This window comes from Lissotriton vulgaris, chromosome 5, assembly GCF_964263255.1.
Source record: "Lissotriton vulgaris chromosome 5, aLisVul1.2, whole genome shotgun sequence".
Classification (NCBI taxonomy): domain Eukaryota; kingdom Metazoa; phylum Chordata; class Amphibia; order Caudata; family Salamandridae; genus Lissotriton; species Lissotriton vulgaris.
In genome coordinates, this window is record NC_141693.1 from 1,067,803,259 (window position 1) to 1,067,821,681 (window position 18,423).

General features: G+C 46.8%; 1 protein-coding gene across 1 annotated transcript in view; it reads left to right on the forward strand.

The window, feature by feature from the left end:
• CFAP58 (cilia and flagella associated protein 58) overlaps positions 1-18,423 on the forward strand; it is a 674,866-nt gene that overhangs the window by 74,163 nt on the left and 582,280 nt on the right. Inside the window, exon 2 of the mRNA XM_086922755.1 lies at positions 8,282-8,572. Coding sequence (XP_086778881.1) covers positions 8,282-8,572 — 291 coding nt within the window. The remainder of the gene's footprint in view (positions 1-8,281; positions 8,573-18,423) is intronic.

Consider the following 18,423-nt stretch of genomic DNA (forward strand, 5'->3'; position numbering starts at 1 on the left):
CCACCTCGGAACTTATATAGTCCATGGATGCTACATTCGCCAGCACATTTGGCCATTTGACTCTACGCATGTCATTGGCCATAACAGGTGATACTCCACCACGAGGTTGCGAACTGCCTGGCATGGCCGTCCACCAAGTGTGGGTGACACAAAGGGGATTGTGATCGCTTTCCAATCTTCCCTTTATTTCCATATCGCATATCCCCTGCCATAAATTGAGGCTACAAATGACATAGTCTATTCTACTTTTGTTGTGGCCATTGTTGAATGTACAAACACCTCCATGGTCACTCTTTGTCCTTCCATTAAGGGCCCTCAACCCGTATTCCAGGCACATTGCATTTAATAGCAATATATCCTTCGTCCACCGTTTGACCGGAGTTAGGTTTAGAGTCGGGACACCCCATTGGACATCTTCCTCTTGCCCTAGTGGATTTTCCGTGTTATCCAACGGTTCGAAGGTCCTATTAAGATCACCAGCCACTACCACTCTGTTTCCCAGGGACTGTGATTCGAGAAAAGTGGACAGGGCCTCTAGGGTGGGGGAGCTCCTGTTATTAGTACCCCTAGCATAAATGTTGTATATGTCTATCGCACCCCAATTATCCGATGCCATTCTTAGTAATTGGATATCCTTGCAACCCAAGTCCAGCACTTTCACTTTAATTTGTAAACCTTGTTTGACCCAAACTGTTAAACCTCCCATAGGTCGACCCCTGGCACCTCTAATCGCTGGAATGGAAAAATTTAAGTAGCCTGGGAGGAAGATGGGATCGCAAGCCCATGTCTCCTGAAATAGACACACTTCGAACCCGCTGACAAAATCTATCCAATTTTGGGACAATAGTCTACTACCTAGCCCCGCAATATTCCATGAGAAAAACTTCCCCGGGCTAGGACCATCTCTGATTCCCACCTCAATAGCTAGCGTGGATTGAAGGTTAATCGGACTCTCAGAGTTCCCTTCCTGGTCTACCAAAATATCCGCAGAATTAGCATCAGTTTCCTGGGTAACAGTGGTTCTTGTTATGTGCGATTCGTCACCCCCCAAACTTTGCCTACACGCCCCACTGTTTCCCCTCCAATTCACAATCTTCCCACCACCGGTCACTTCTTTTGGATACACTATTGTGTCCAAGGTGGACCCCACAGAATTCTGACATAAATCCCCCCCCCCACTACACTACCCCCGATGTTCAGGAAATCACCAGACTTTCGTCAACAACCCCACCCCGAATTTTTCATCCCATCATAGGAATTGTAGATTTGACCATTGTAAAAGTTTGGTTGTAACAAAGGCACAGTAAAGGGGGTGATCCCTGACAGTGATAGATAACTAGAACTGCCTAGATCACTATTCCCACCAAATTGGGCACCAGTTGGTCTTGGGTAGAAAAAGATGAGATCCACAATACCAATCCCACCATTGCTAGTGCCCCAGCCCGGCCTCGTGATCCAACCTACCACCCTTGGATCTTGGAAGTTAATTATAATACATTCTCCCCCCAAATTTTTTGGAGTACAACCTATCCAATTAACCCTTCTTACCCCGATAATCAAACCATCAACTTCACCGGGCAATGGTCTATTAGCCCTTAACCAGTGCATGACCTTGTTTTTTAACATCTGGAAGGTTTCTCTTTGGCCTACCAATAAAGGTGGAACATTGGTAAGGACAGCCACATAGGGGTAAAAATCCGGGTTAAGATTTATGGGGGGTATCCTAGGGGGAGGCTTTGGCACAAGGGGTATGGGGCGACTTGTATCTGGAACAGCAGGGCGGGGTTTTGGAACATTTTGTGAAACCAGGGAAGCCTGGGAGTTGTTTGGTACAACATTACTTTTTCTAAAGCTGTCATTACCATCAGTTACAAGACCAACATTTTTTGGAGCCTGGGGAGCCTGGGACTTATTCAATACAGCATTGTTTTTTCTAGAATTGCTGTTACCACCAGCTACAGGACCTTGACAGGGTATCAGGGTGCTTGGTAGGTGTTGGATACCATTACTTAGAGGGGTGACATTTTTAGAACACTCTTTATTACCTTTAACCACAGTATCGGGGAGCTTAGTTTTCCCCCCATTATTATTGCTTAAGATAACTGGCAGTTCAGTGGTAGTCTTGCGGCTTTGTCCCTTTCCCTGTGGCCCAGTTACAGTGCTAACCACGGGAGAATAGAATTCCACCATGGGAACACTTTCATCCCGCCCAGCAGGTTGCTGGGAGTTCCTACTCTCACCCGTCCTAAAATAGGACTTAATTAGTGATTTTGTGGAGAAAAAATTATCCAGACTGGCCTGCTCCAAATGATCTAATTGGTCTGCTAGCTTTTTAACTCGTTCCTCAATGGGGGTCAGAAGAGACCGTATTAGTCTCTCCAACTCCAGGAACAATGGCGGAACGGGCGATAATATCTCGGGCGATACTATCACTATGGGGTCTGGACCTGGTGAAACAACTTCCCCCTCGCCCATTGGTGGCCCACTAGGACTACTCCCAGTAAGATCCTTGGGTGGTGTACATGTTCCTAGTTTTCTAATTTTTTGGGGGGGTTTTGGAACATAACATTTCTTTGGAACTACACTCCTCTTCCTTTTAGAGCAAGATTTAGATTTTACTACATGTGTTAAGACACTAGGTTGAGCCGTGGATAGCTGATCAATAGATGGATCCATAGAGGTACTAGAAGGAATTACAGGCAAAATAGAGGTTTCAGATTCCAAAGGCAAGACTACAGATGGCTCTGTATTTGGAGGAAAGAGGTAGGGAGTTTCCGAAGCAACCGGCAGTGTAATAGATGATAAAGGGGTAACCAGTGCCGGAAAGCTTTGAGAAGGACGTTTATCAACAGAGGTTTTCAAGAGTTCAATAGATAACCTGCGTTCTGCACGTCTTTCCGCCAGGGCAATTTCTCTATCAATATCTTGAGGTACTCGTTTAAAATAGGTGTCCAGGGGACCCATAATGGCTGACCCTGCCTCATTTAACGGAGGCAACAAAGTAGGAGTGCTTGAGTAGGAAGCCATACTATACAACCTCCTACGCCTTCAGAAAGAAGGGGCAATTTAGATCACAAAAACAACATACAAATCACACTGTTACTAAAGCAGAGTACCAGTCCGGTAGATGTCAGCGGGGGGGCCCAGCCCGGCCTCCTTCGTCCCCGGATGGCCACAGACGGTCCCGCCCTTGTCCCGGGCTTCTCCCGGGCTTCTCCCGGGCGCGCTCCAGCGCAGCGGCCTATAGACCTCTTTTTGATGGAATGAGGAAAGATGGGGGGCAGGGCCAGCAGGGAGAGCAGCCCAGGTGTAGCAAATGAGGCTCGCGGGGACTCCTGGTAGCTTGAGTCCCTGCCTCCAATCTCGCAGCCCTGCCGGCAGTTCCACGCGCCCCGAGGTCTTCAGAGCACACAGCTCCTCTCCCAGCACAGCTCCTGGTAAATGCGGGGCGCTGCGGGACCCGCGAAGCGGGTCCGGCGAGGTGTTGATCCCCTACGAAATCTAAAAGGTCGGTGGCAGCAACAGATCAGGGTGGCCAACAAACAACAGCAAGTCCGCTTTAGGAGGGTCCCACTAGAACAAGGTCCCAACCCACTTTTCACTCCGTGGGCGGGGGGGGGGCGGGGCCAGAGGGAGAGCAGCCCAGGTGTAGCAAATGAGGCTCGCAGGGACTCCTGGTAGCTTGAGTCCCTGCCTCCAATCTCGCAGCCCTGCCGGCAGTTCCACGCGCCCGAGGTCTTCAGAGCACACAGCTCCTCTCCCAGCACAGCTCCTGGTAAATGCGGGGCGCTGCGGGACCCACGAAGCGAGTCCGGCGAGGTGTTGATCCCCTACGAAATCTAAAAGGTCGGTGGCAGCAACAGATCAGGGTGGCCAACAAACAACAGCAAGACCGCTTTAGAAGGGTCCCTCTAGAACAAGGTCCCAACCCACTTTTCACTCCGTGGGCGGGGGGGCGGGGCCAGCAGGGAGAGCAGCCCAGGTGTAGCAAATGAGGCTTGCAGGGACTCCTGGTAGCTTGAGTCCCTGCCTCCAATCTCGCAGTCCTGCCGGCAGTTCCACGCGGCCCGAGGTCTTCAGAGCACACAGCTCCTCTCCCAGCACAGCTCCTGGTAAATGCGGGGCGCTGCGGGACCCGCGAAGGGGGTCCGGCAGGTGTTGATCCCCTACGAAATCTAAAAGGTCGGTGGCAGCAACAGATCAGGGTGGCCAACAAACAACAGCAAGTCCGCTTTAGGAGGGTCATCAGCAAGTTGATGAAGTACACTCATAAGATCTGCCTCAAGGAAGGAGCGAAACCAGTAAGCCACAAGGTACGGAATATTCAGTTTCAGAGCAGGGAAGCGGTACAGCAAGAGTTACAAGGCTCAGAAGAGAATGGAATTATTGAGCCGATCAAGAGCGCAGAATGGCTGGCGCCCTTGTTCGTAGCCAGGAACCCCAACGGCAAGGTACGCCTCTGCATCGACTTGCGGGAGCTCAACAAAAACATCTTAGTGGATAAATTCCCATTACCCAGGATCAATGAGATGTGAGCCCTGACGAAGGGCATCAAATGGTTTTCCACCATAGACCTGACCTCGGCCTACCATCAGATCGCGCTGCACCCCACCTGCAAGAAATTAACCTCGTTCATTACCACATTTGCATGCTACCAGTTCTGATGGATGCCATTCGGCGTAGCATCTGCCGCCGCAGTTTTCCAAAAACGAATGCACCAACTTTTCCGAAACACGGACGGGGTGCAGTACTTCCAAGACAACATACTGGTAATGGGCAAGACCAAGGCAGACCATGTTGCCAAGCTCTCCACGATACTGAGCATACTAAGGCAGAATGTCCTTACTGCAGAATGGGACAAGTGCATGTTTGGAGTGTCATCGGTCACGTACCTGGGACATGAAATAAGGGACAAAGGCATCACACCAAAACAGGTAAAAGCAAAGGCTATAAAGGAGGCACCTACCCCCAGGAACAAGGATGATGTGCGGTCATTCCTTGGAATGGCAGAATTCTACAGCAAGTTTGTGCCTCATTTTGCCACCAAAACACACAGCTTACGGCAGTTATTAAAAGAGAAAACTGCCTTCACTTGGTCGTAAACAACGCAGGAAGAATTCAAGCAAATCAAAGAAGACATATGTGAGGCCTTGCCCCTACACGGATTTGACCAACGGGCGTTGTCCATTCTCACCACCGACGCGAGTGACAGAGGGTTGGGAGCTGTCTTGATGCAGCAGTCCGCAGAAGGTGAAATAACAACGGTCAGCTTTGCGTCACTGTCCTTGGCCCCTAATGAAGAAAAATTCAGTGTGGTAGAGAAGGAGATGCTAGCAGCAATTTTGGCAATGGAAAGATTCCGCCAATTTCTGTAGGGCTCCAGATTACTGCTCCGTACAGATCACAAGCCATTAGTGAAGGTACTTACGCCAAGTGGACAAGCAACGTCCACACCTCGCATAGCAAAAATGACCTTCCGGCTCTTGGATTATATGTACGATGTCCAATACATTCCTGGCTCAGAGAACAAAGTTGCAGACTTCCTCAGCAGGGCAGCAGCAATGGAAAATGCACCGGTGCCAACGGAAGAAGATGATTACACCATAGCATTCATGGAGGACCAGGAAGCGGTCATAAGCGCACAAGAATGGAAGAAAGCATATGCAGAGGACATAAGCCTCACAGCAATCAAACAGTTCATAATCATGGGGTGGTCGGAAAAAAAACACTTAAACACTGAACAGCGGAAATCTATGAAGTTGGACAAGAGCTGTCAGTAGGAGACAACAAGATGTTTGTGCTGAGAGGAGAAAAGGTATTTCCCCCAGGACAGCTGGTAACCCGGTTGCTTACTATTCTGCATGAAGGAAACTGGTGGCCGGCGCTGGATAGTCAAGTGGAGAGGCATGTCAGAGAATGTAAACAGTGCAGCAATGCAGACAAAACACAGACCACAATGTGATCCCCGTTAGGCAAGTTCTCCAACCCAGCCAACCCATGGGAAGAATTGTCAGTGGACATATTGGGCCACATATTAGATGCAAACAGTATACCCAAGTACGCCATCGTGCTCATCGACAGGTACTCCAAGTGGCCGGAAGTAGATATATGTGAGACTGTGGACACCGACGCAGTACTGGCCTTCCTCACGTCTACATTCCCGAGAGAAGGGATCCCACAAGTCATAACTTGTGACAGTGGCCCCAATTCACGTCTGAGAAATGGAACACATTCATGGAGAGGAACGGAATACAGATCAAACACACTCCAATATACCATCCAGCAGGGAATGGTCTGGTTGAAAGATTTAACAGGGTCATCATGGGATCCATCCAAGCGGCCATCAACGTTGGGAAGAATTGGGAGAAGGAACTCAAGTGCACTTTATGGGCCTTCCAAATCACTCCCACTAAGACAGGGTACTACCCATTCGAAATATTGAGAGGCCGGGACCCATTCACCAGAGACAATGTGGCTTGGAAACAACACACAGTACAAAGCAAATGGTGTCCGGCGGTTGTGCGCAGCAATTTGGAAAAGGCGCAAAAGATCTACACGGACCACTACACCAAAAAGCACAATTTCAAAGAAGCTATGCTGGAAAAGGGGGAATGGGTCAGAGTGAAGCTCGCTCAATTGAGGAGGAATGGCGACAGCAAATACAGCACTCCTCTGCAGGTTAGAGAAATGTACACCAGGTCAGCCTTTTTGAGTGATGGAAAGATATGGTCCCTAGACAGAATGTCCAGGTGCAAGAAGGTTATGCAGTGGGCCAAGACAAAAGACACTCGACTGGATGAAAGTAACTACGGGAACCTGGAGGAAGAAGAACATAACAGACAGAGAAACAACTAGCGGGAGCATAGAAGGCACCAATACAGAAGAGGCGAACACCACCAGAACACAGGAGAACCGAGGAGCCGCTGAGTGGCAGTCAAGACAAGTAGAGCAAGGTGTGAGCGGCACAGTCACCAGGTACCCATCACAGGACACCAACAATGCTGCCCCACCCAGTGGCAGTAGAGACATGAGGGAAGGCACCCCGCCGAGACAGACCCAAACAGGTAGGACCGTGGTACTGCCCAAAAAGTAGTGCGAGTTCGACATGAAGACCTAATCACAACTCGGACAGAACTATCCTTGTTATTACCTAATAGTTTTGTATTCTTTCGTAATGTTGTAAAGGGGGGAGATATGTAGTGTCGCGCTCTAGTGTCTCCGTCGTCACATGACGGAAGACGCTAGGAGCGCGGGGCTGCGATATTGCGATTGGTAGCACGGCCGCGGAACTGGCGGGCAGTTCTCCCGGCGCACTCCCTCAGACAATAAATACCTTAAACTTCACCACGGTGTCCGCCTCTTCTTCACCCCGCAAAGCCTCCCTACAAGAACCTGCTTTAACCCCTTCGGGGCTATTGACGAGCTGGGCTCGTCATCGCGCTTACCTGTCCTGCGCGGATGACAAGGCCAGCTCGTCACGTAACGCGGTAATTTTGAATTTGCCGCGCACAGCGGGAAAAGCCGCCGCAGCGAAGCGGTTAATATGAACTGCGGACTCGGTTTATGAAGGTGGGTTGCAAATCTCCTTTAACGTTTTTGGCACAGGGACTGGCTTGTGACCCCACCTTAATTTCGCGATGCGAATGATGCTCTAATTAGTTGCTTTGCAGCATGCACATTCATGAAGCGTTGCAAAACGCATGTCTCATTAATGTGTATGTGGCACGCGCTCTTTTACGATTCATTTAGGCCTGCAAGGGCCAACAGATCTACTACACCTCAGTATTTACATTCACTGCAGGCGGCCTTTCATTTTAAGGATCCCCTGTTCCCTCAAATGAACTATCATCCCTTTTATTTTGCAATTCAGTGTGGGTCGCGAAGCACACCGTGTACACTGCGACGTGGTGTTTTGGGATTGCAGTTCCTGCTATTATGTAGAGTACGGCTCTGGAACCCTAAAACCGTTTCGCACAGCTTGCTGTAAAATGTATAACCACCTATTCACATCAAGCTGTTATTTTATAATCTGTCCTGCACTACCATCTACTGGTCAAACAGTATAATACAATATTTTGATTTGATGTGGAGAAAAAAGCTTTGCAGAGTTGGTTACAAGAATTAACATTTTGCAAAAATACAGTTTTATTATTGGTTAGTCATCAAACATCATAGCTATTTCCATATTGTCTGCCAGCCATTACTTGTGAGTTAAAGGATATACATGTATTGCACATCATTATCTAATGAATTAATATAACTTTCGTGGTTTTTTTTACAGGAAAATCGAGACAAGAAGGACAAACACATCTCTGAGGATGGCGCCTTTGAGGCCCTTGAACACGACTTCCAAGCTGTCCTCGATGAACTCGCTGGCGATAAAAGTTTGGAGAAATTTAAAACGGAATATGAGAAGCTCCACCGAGTCTTGAAGAAGTCGTATGAGAATGAAAAGCGCCTGATGTCGAAATGCAGGGAGCTGAATGCCGAGATTGTGACAAATTCTACCAAAGTGGCCACTGCACTGAAGTTGTCCCAGGAAGATCAAACAACAATCTCTTCACTGAAAAAGGTACGCGCTTTAGTTTGTTAATTAGTGTCACTGGCATTTTCTGAAAAAAATCTTCAGTTCTTTCTTTGTTCGTAATCCTAGGTGTTCTTATAGCGTTCATAGGTTTTGTCACCGCTCGGGTTCCCTTAGCACTTTAAGTTCTGAGTTAATATATTACACAGTATGTACATGGAGCCGTTCTGTATGTGCAGGTAGTGAACGCTGGCTCCCATGTCTGTGAACTTGTTTCTCGTCAGTAAACTTTGAAGCAGTAAAAAGCACAAAAGGAAGACAATAAGAAGGCAAAGATAGAAAATAGTGCTGAAAAAAAAACTAGATGGAAAAGAAACTGCAAACGTGAGATCAAAAGACTAGGGGGCAGATTTACTACTTCTGGCGCATCTCTGCTAATCAGCAGGGATGCTGAGAGGAGGAACGTTTTCAGCTGCCTCCAAAATACAAGATTATTTGATTGGCAGCGGCAGCCTGGTTCTTAAAATTCCAATACTTAATAGCTTACAGATAGGATACCAGAAAGAAAATGAGAAACAGAAAAACCCAAATTGGGTGTTGCTAGCAGGTGAAGGAATTATCACACAAAATGACCCAGACCAACAAGGCACTTAGAAATTCATTATTTTCATGTTGTACCAAATGTTACAATACTTTTGCAACTAACTCCTCTATTTTAATTATTGAGGTAGGAGGTACATCCATGTTGTGCCATATTAAAAGAAAGCCCAAGCCCTTAATATAAAATATACCAGTTGTGAGACGACGAATATCACACACCTTTAGTGTCGCACTCAGACAAACATGGAAAAAAGTGTGTGAGAGCAAGATGGCGCCTCACGGGCGCACCACCAACGGGAACCTGGCAGGTACTCACCAGGATTGCCCTGATCTCATCATTGGCACCATCAAGCTCAGAAGGAAATTGTGTCCAACAAACAAACAAAACAGAGTGTTTGTGAAAGGGTGCAGTGTGAAAAAACCACAGACAACACATATAGTGTCAAAAACAACATATAACCCACAAACAACACGGATATATGCCTTTATTCTGTCTCTTTCGTGTTGGTTGTGGAATCTAAAAAAGTGGGTATGGCTACTCCTTATCCAGCCATACTCTACTTGCCGACATGTTTCATTGCCATTAACATTTTGGCAATTTCTTCAGGGCATCAAAACATTTTTAGCCACTGCTAAAAATCAACCCGATACAGGGGGTCACAAGCATCCCTATCGTGAAATCTACTGAAGGGAGATTAAGGGGACTCACATTTGGAGTCGCCTAGAAACACAGAAGGGTTTCGCCTTGTCGGCTGGTATGAGTCCGGTTGCCCGACCAAGGTTGTGAAGACTACGTATGTCCAGTGCAGTGGCTAAAAATGTTTTGATGCTCTAAAGAAATTGCCAAAATGTTAATGGTAATGAAACATGTCGGCAAGTAGAGTATGGCTGGATAAGGAGTACCAGACATTACTTCAGTGAGAACGCCTCCTCGGTCTCCTCCCCTCTTATTTTATGGGAAGCATATAGAGCTGTGCTTTGTGGACAGGCGATCTCACTAATAACAGACCACAAAAGAGACAAGGCTCTGGCATTAGTGACACTCAAACAGGAGATCAGCGACCTGGAGAGGTCCCATGGGCAGGACCCAGATGATGCAAACACACATCTATTACTCCTCAAAAAACAGGGGTATAAGGACCACCTATGGGAGGAGGTGAGGATGCAACTATCCATGACTTAACACACGATATTCGAAGTTGATGATAAAGCTGGCAAGCTTCTTGCCTGGCTCGAAAAACGGGACAAGGCAGATAGATGGATCGCAGAACTCCAGCTCCCCTCTGGTGAAATTACTACAAACCCCCATGCCATAGTAGACCTCCTAGCACTTCACTTCCAGCGAGTATACACTTCTGCAATCAACATAACACAGGAGGAAGTGGAGGAATTCCTCTGTGACATCCGACTTCCTAGGCTCCCAGAGGAGGACTCCCAACTATTAGAGGCAGAGCTCTCCACAGAAGAAATATCGATAGCGATTGGAAAAATCCAATCGGGGAAGGCCCTGGGCCCAAATGGCATTCCTATAGAGTGGTACAAAAGTAGTGCAACTACACTTACGCCCTACCTTTTGGACATGTATAAGGCCAGTCTGGAAAAGCGGGAACTCCTGCGAGACAAAAGAACGGCAACAATAGTAGCCATTTACAAACCTGGTAAACCCGCCCAGGAGTGTTCCTCGTATTGGCCTATATCCCTGATCAATGCAGAGGCCAAGATACTGGCCAAGATGTTGGCCAAAAAACTCACGCCGCACTTGTCCGCATTAATACACCCAGATCAGTCAGGGTTCATTCCAGGAAGAAACACAGCCCTAAATCTAAGATGCTTCCATAACGTACTGGGACGTAGACACAACATCCAAAAAGAAGCCATTATATTATCGCTTGACGCGCAGATGGCCTTCGACATGGTCGAATGGCCCTTTCTTTTTGCTGTCCCCACAAAGATGGGGTTTGGACTGAGGTTCTGTTTCTGGGTTAGATTACTATACACTAATTCCCTGGTCCATGTGGTGGCTAATGGGCATAAGTCTAAAGAGTTTCCACTGAACCTAGGTAGTGCCCGCTATCACCGCTCCTTTTCACCCTTATACTAGAGACCTTGACTGCCTGGATACGACAAGATCCTGTCGTTTGTGGGCTCCGATGGACTGAAGGATGTGAGGATCGCCTATCCCTATACGCAGACGATGTTCTTCTCTATATGGCCTCCCCTTAACGCTCTCTGTCTAGCATATTGGACATCTGTAGCACCTACGGAAGACACTCGGGATACATGATCAATTTGACTAAATCTGTTTTGTATATACTGAGAGGGCCGCCTCCAGTATTGCCCGCTGGCTGTGACGTGGAGATAATTGAGAATAGTTTCAAGTACCTGGGAATTCATGTCACCCACGACCCTGAAGTCTTCATGACTCTGAATCTTCAGGCTCCCATGAAGCGACTCCAAAGAGACACCAAACACTGGCAATCGCTGCCACTCTAGCTACTATGAAAAGTGGCACTTTTTAAAATTATGGCGCTCCCTAGGTTCCTTTACACCCTACAAAATACACCGTTCTTGGTTCCCCGGGCCTACTTCCGAGGCATAAAGGCAGAAATCACCAAACTCCTTTGGAAAAACAAACCACTGCGCATAGCGATGTTGAAACTGTTCAGAACCTGGTATGATGGTGGCATTGCACTCCCAAGTATACAGACGTACTATTGGGCATCCCAATTGACTTAGTTAACCAATGGTTGCATGTCCCCCACACAGATCCGGCCAACAACCTTGATAGATTAGAGCTAGGAGAGGGAGGGCTGTATTGGGCACTCTATAATAAAACCCGGGCCCTGATAGGCCCAACGAAACACACACTCCAGATATGGAACTTAGCACTCAAGCGGTTGGGATGGGACAGTAAAATTACACAAGCAACTCCCCTTTGGGACACGGACAGGCTAGGCAGACTGGGCAAAAGTAAAGGTTTCAAACGATGGGACAACATAGGGATATGGAAAGTGGAAGATCTCTCGGCACAGGGAGGGGTGGTCCCCTTTGCGCAACTCCAAGACCAATACTAAATGGCACCCACAGAACGATTCCGCTATCACCTGTCGGGGTAGTCAGTAGCACCAGGTAAGATGTTTTTCCACTAACCTGTCTGTAGCAGCCAGCAGGAGCGATGCCCTGAGGAGTAGCCTCCCTCTTACCCTGAACACAACCCCCACTGCAATGCAAGGACAACACTGCGGGAAAAGGAGCACCCAAGGGAAAAGGGAAGGGGACAAAATAATAAAAAAGTCCTGTTACTTCACAGGTCTGGTCTAGATTGCCTGCCTTCGTCTGGTAACACTGTATGCAATAGAAAGCAAGAAGACAGTAAGAGACGCAGAATGCATACATACGGGTCACCACTATGATCATAGGAATGTCACAGTCACATAAAGTTTCAGGCGTCTAGCACTTCACAGTAATCACCATTAGGAACATAGAGAACTCTACTTTTTACCAAAAATAAAGCAGAAGTCCTAGAGGGCTAGATTCAATACCATCACAGGGTTGTTTTAGCAGAAGGACCTATTCCAGCATGCTGCTGAATAGTCCTCAATCGCTCCAAAAATAACTTCTTGCCATAAGGAAATAGTCGCGTATATAATTCTCCTTGGAGTGTACAGCAGAAAATAATATTAGAAACTAGTCTTAGCCGGGACTAAATAGAAAAAGTAGCTGGCCTCAATGCCTTAACCCTGCCCCTCAGAACACCTCATAAACAGCAGAGGTTAGAACTGGCAAAATTAAAATATACGGAAGCCCATTAAATACGGGCCAATCCGCAGCACTGCAGGGTCTGGTAGCGGTAAACACTCCACAACACCGAGAGGAGAGCTCATCCAGGAGCAGTCTTCCACTCTCGAATTGCGGAAGTAATACCGGAGTCACCAGCGATGGAGATCCGCGTCGGCGCTGGAGTCCGACTTCCAGGAAGGTGAGCACTCGTGTGCTTTCTCGAATCGCACAGCCTCGGCGAGAAATCCCAGCGTCTCTGTGGTGTTTGTACCGGGGAATCCTGTAGCACCATCCGCTACTTGGCTTCGGGGGGGAAAATTGTCAAGCACCGTTATCCACAGAGGCGGAGCTTATATCGGAAGCGGCCTGTAGGGGTCACCTGGTCTCTTCTTCCAGTCACTGCGCCCCTAGGTATTCTGGGAGTTGTAGTCCATTGGGCTAACCTGCGTGAAACTGGGGGTACATTCAAAACAGAGAAGGGTGTTGTGTGTTTTTTACCTATTTGAACCCCTTTATATAACTGCAGGCCAGTAATCGCGACATCACCAGATCAAACACGCCCTAGAGGCGACAATCCCCCCCGAAACCAATCTCCCCGAGGCCTCGCCATTGGAAGATAGATTGCTGACAGACTTCATGGGCACAAAGGCCATATCCATGACATATCGGAAAATCGCCAATAATCTACCCGATCCCATGCAAAAGCTCTGTGATAAATGGCAGGAGGAGTTGGGAGACCTTGATGATACCGACTGGCAGGAGGCTTTAGCATCCCCTAAAGAAGTTGTGTTCACATCCAAATTGCGACTGATACAGCTAAGATCCTCCATAGAATTTACTACACTACACTCCATAAGATAGGGAAGACTGACAGCCCCTTCTGCTTGGGACAGTGTGGGGTGCCCAGAACTTTCTTTCATACAATTTGGAACTGTCCCACAATAGTAACCTATTGGGAATCAGTTATGTCCATCATTGTGAGTGTGTGCGGGAGCCCAGTTCCACCTAAACCTAAACACTGCCTTCTAAATATTTGGGAGGCGACAGACCCTAATTCTACGGCACAGACTTGGGCGACACTAGGAATATTGCTAGCCAAGTGAAACATCGCTAAACACTGGGGCGCCCTGGCCACCCCCATGGTCACGGAATGATGTAGAGATATGGATGTAGCTATGGTGGCAGAAAAAACAGTATATGTACGCAGAGGTTGCCCCAAAAAATTACTCGATTGTGGGGCGGTTGGAACTCCTATAGGGGGGAATATATGCACAATGCTAGTAATAAATCGAGAAATTGAGACCGATTAACGGGATCTGGATACCACTGTATGTGCTAATGTGGACTCAAGTATCGTAAAAGTGTTATATACTCTAACTGTACCACTTAATGTTACTAAACCCGCCCCAAAAAAGACCATGTTTAACAGAAAATGTAAATATTTTAAATTACGGTACTTTGAAATAAAAGGGCAGTTAGACATACAAACAACATCCTTAAAAGCAAAATCATTTAGTAATGATCTTTCAAAAATAATCCATATGGATATAGGGTCATTATGAAATTCATGTGTCAAGACATAAAACTGTCTAATTATAAAAGAACAGGACAATGTGATGGTAAACCACGACCCAGTGAGATGAGAGGCTGCATTTTGAGAATAATAGGTGGCGTGGGTGGAGAAAAGTCGGCACACCCTTCTAATCTCTGTGTAGAGCAATCCAACACAAGTAAATGCCACTCAAGTGAATGTTGACTTGGGTAGTGCCCAGCAGGTAGGGAGAGCAGCCACTCCTATGTGCTCCAGCTTGGAAACAAACCACCAAAAATTATTTTAAATGGGTTGCTAGCACACCACTCTACAAAAGAAAGATCTCTCAGTAGTCCATCATTTGGTACTTTTTATTCCTTGCTTTCAGTCAGTACACTTCCAGCCAGCCAGCCAGCTAGCCAGTCAGCATGTGTTTTGTCAAAGTTCACTGGCAGCTGGTAAGTTTAGGACAGAGGGGGAGATACACGCAGGCATGTACCAAACATTAATTAAAAAAAAAAAACACATACTTCCCTTTAGCCCTGCCTCGGAGGTCCCATGAGGCTTGGGACTGCTGCCTTCCCTCATTGGCTAGCCTACGTCGTCACAGAGTGGGATGGGGTCAGTGGGACTAATGACCCCACCCCACTCTGTAATGAAGTGCCATTGATGGAATCTCGACCCAAGGCTGATGCGCCCAAGGGCGAGGCAATCTGTGACGCTACCCCTCTGCACTGAGAGGAGGGCTTCAGGGACCTTTGCTGAGCTGAAGAGGTCACGCCCACAGGAGCTATGACTTCCTCAGCTCAGCAAAGTTCAGCTCAGGCAGCCAGGAGCCTGCGCATATAGCGCATGTCTGGCTCCTGGTAGCCTGACCTGAAAATGAACAGTGTCTGTCAGGCTGACCTTGGTTCAGCCTGACAGACACTGTTCATGAGGGGCAAAAGTTGGGGGCTTGGCCATTCAGCGCCAATAGACTGGCTGTGGCTGTCAAAGGGAGTGTTAACCTATGACTTTGTCAGGGCTATGGAAAGCCTATACAAATTGTACCATCAGTCTTATATTAATGCAATGTATCATCATTAGGTGATCATTCCACCAAAACACAGGTTAATACATCTTCTTTTACTTGAAAGTAGCCATAAAAAATGTGTGATTCAAAAGAATACCTCCAGATGCAAACTAGTAACATGCATTGTGTTGTAACATTAATAACTAATTATTAACAAATGACATGTAAAGAACTTTGGGCACCAACACCAGCTGTCCCAAGTACTGTTGTCTAGTGCAAAGTAAGGTAGCAGATAACATGCTTAAAAGAGTGCTGGAAAAGTGTAGATAACCCATGTGATTCAAGTGAGCATGTGTATCAAATCCCTATTAAAAATAGAATCTAAAAATGTGGTTGATAGTATTAATGAAACACTAAAGTGTCTGTATCCATGTAGAAGTACAAGGAGTAGGATATCTCAGATTTCTAGTATTAAACATATTCCATCTCTAAATAGTTTCTCAATATTTTTCAGTAGCGAAGTCTTATCACAAGAATAATGTATAGGGAGTTAAGGTGAACCTGACCTTCCAGGAATAAATTCATAGGTACTCTATATCTGCCTTATTTTAATATATGCGAAGTGGGCTTTGCATAATTTATCATTGTTGGGACAAATTTCCCATATTTTCTGCCATCTCGTACTCTTGCAATCGGGACTGCTCTACATAGAGTTGAGCACAGTGTGTGCATAGCACATTGTTATCTATCCAGACCTGTGTCTAAGCCAGGACCAGATATTATTTTTATTGTACCGCTACTAGTAAGAGCACGTGTATCACTGTGTATGGCCTCACAATAACTGTCTTTGTTAGTGCATGATAATGCTAGCATCTGTCAGCGCATAAGGTCAAGTGAAACCTCTCAATGTATCACTACATAAATAGTAAAACTACAATGCAAATTTATATTCAACAAGGATGTCAATTGCCTGGTGCATCCCAGCACATATTATTGCATAGAGTCAAGTGAATCCTCACAGTGTTCGCTGCATGTAGAGTAAAGCTTTACTGTTAATTTAAATTCTAGCAGAGGGCAATAACTGAGAGTGTCCGAATTCTATGTCAGAACCGGAGGCAAGGATTATGCTCAAGCGTTCTTTCTTTTATTAATTCCAGAAGCGTTCATCTTTAAACTACCTTTCCCATCAAACACCGGGAAAAGCCTACAAAACAAAGTTCAACCTATCAAGGCAAGGGTCATGTCAATAAATATTCAACTGCGTCTTGGTCAACCTCCTCTTTCTTTCCTGGCCTGGGGTTTGGACACCCCAAAGGGCGAGTGTGCACAACAAATTTTATACTAATATCACCCAGTGTCAAAATCAAGCCCACAAGGCTCACCTAAATTAGAACCTAAATTCCTACAGCGTTCTGCGCTTTTAAACCTGCTTGGGTCCCCAGAGATACGCCTGATCCTTATTTGTCTCATTGTGTGTCTCTTGTTGCCATAGATATATACTATACAGGAATACCAAGGGGAAGAGTTCATAATGGTCCTTCCCTTGGATGACCAAATCTACGAGTCATTATTCGCCTCCATTCACCAGGCGGTGGTAGCTGCCATGAGGTCCTTTGAAGTGCTTCTGATGCCACTGGCACATTCCTATGCAGGCCACTGAAGGACTGGGCTATTCTAAGGCCCAGCGGTGCCAGGGGACAACACCTGAAACCTTCGTGGGTTACCTGTTCCGGCGTACAAATCACAGAGACACGGGACACTTCCTTCGGCGTCAAAGATCAGTGTTTATTTACTGCAGGGATACAGTGATCGCAAGAAGTACACAATGTGTAGGTTCTGAGAGACTGCTTCGAATTGCAACAGTGGATCACTCCTTTTATACATATTTTCGTCATAGCACAACATGGCGAACAAAAGGTTACAACTCAGTTCCCACAGTAAACTTCAAAAGGGTTGCTTTCATGTATTCAGGAGACTGGAACATAATTACAGTAGCATCGCCGGTTCCCAACTGTAAAAGTACGTTATCCCACCATTAAGTGCATTCCATTCTGGCTGTAAACGAGTTAAGAAAAGAGACAGAAACAGGTGCAAGGAAGACAAAGATAGACAACAGATTGAAAAAGAGTGTAGGGGGCAACATCGGAAGCATGATTGCAGGATCAAAGGATTCGTGCCTAATGCATGCACGACTGAAACAATAGACCGGCACGGCAAGATGAGCCTCGAGCGGAGCCATCTGCCTTTGCAGTGTCATCCCCCTCGTCATAAAGACACCCTCAAAGGAACACGTGTCTTCCGCAAGAGCTTGGGAATCCCAGGGTCACGAAGCGGACAGTGTCCGTTTGCTGACTACTTGAGGGCAAGAATCAAAATGGATGCCGTATCTAAAATTGAACCCGTGGGTTCAGATGGAGAAACCCACATATAAGTCGAACGGTTCAAGGTAGCGTAGCGAAAACCCGTACACCCACTAAACTCGTCATTTGCGGTTCATAGATACCAAACTCGTCCATATTCAAACAAGTCAAAAACGTCATTACGATTCTCACGGAACCTCAGACGCTCCTTTTGCCCTCATGTAGACAAGCACTAGTCGATATCAGAATCGATCTCGATATTCATCAGATCGTTCAGATGTTACTGCAACATTATTCTATCCATCAATGCTGCTGCAACATTATTCTATCCATCAATGCTTCTTTGGTAACAGATGGCCGTCTTATACACGTTGTAGCACAGAGGCCACATAAGGGAGGACCACACTGCACGCAAAGACAACACGTGAACAGAAACGTCACAACAACCCCGATGATCATCAGAATCTTCCAACCCCAAGTCGACATCAGGCCCCAAAACCATCCTAGTAGCGTCCAATCACCTACGTCCACGTGTATGGACTCGGAGATCTTATGCAACTTCGAGATAGCTTGATATACGGTTGGAGCGTTATCAGGAATGAAAATACAGCAACTC